Source organism: Mesitornis unicolor, unplaced genomic scaffold (genome assembly GCF_000695765.1).
Source record: "Mesitornis unicolor isolate BGI_N332 unplaced genomic scaffold, ASM69576v1 scaffold40264, whole genome shotgun sequence".
Taxonomy (NCBI): domain Eukaryota; kingdom Metazoa; phylum Chordata; class Aves; order Mesitornithiformes; family Mesitornithidae; genus Mesitornis; species Mesitornis unicolor.
The window spans coordinates 5,762-6,044 of record NW_010182847.1 but is presented as its reverse complement, the minus strand read 5'-3'; the positions used below and the strand labels follow the sequence as shown (position 1 = coordinate 6,044).

At 50.9% G+C, this 283-nt stretch overlaps 1 protein-coding gene across 1 annotated transcript in view; it reads right to left on the bottom strand.

The window, feature by feature from the left end:
* Positions 1 to 49: 49 nt before the first annotated feature.
* The window catches only part of LOC104540185 (tripartite motif-containing protein 15-like), a gene marked incomplete at its 5' end in the record, with an annotated part of 3,930 nt that continues 3,696 nt past the window's right edge, over positions 50 to 283 (bottom strand). The window contains one exon of the mRNA XM_010183921.1: positions 50 to 279. Within this exon, the coding sequence (XP_010182223.1) occupies positions 50 to 279 (230 nt within the window). The remainder of the gene's footprint in view (positions 280 to 283) is intronic.

Below are 283 nucleotides of genomic sequence, written 5' to 3'. Positions count from 1 at the left end.
AAAAATGGGGGTGGGTGCTACTTGCAGGGAGTGAAACGGTTCGGGGGTTTTAATTGCAAAGGGAAAGGGAGGAGCCCACATAAAAGAGCCAAAAAAAGGGGAAGATTTTTTCAGTGAAAGCGGCCGTGAAGGTAAAAATGGGGGCCATGTTATCGGCGTTATAAAACGCCACCCACCCCCCTTCGTAGTCCAGGTACACCCCGATTTTCCTCGGCCGCTCGCATAGGGACAGTGGGGTCTCCGGGGAGGTAAACGCTTGATATTGATCCCAATTTTTCCCTTT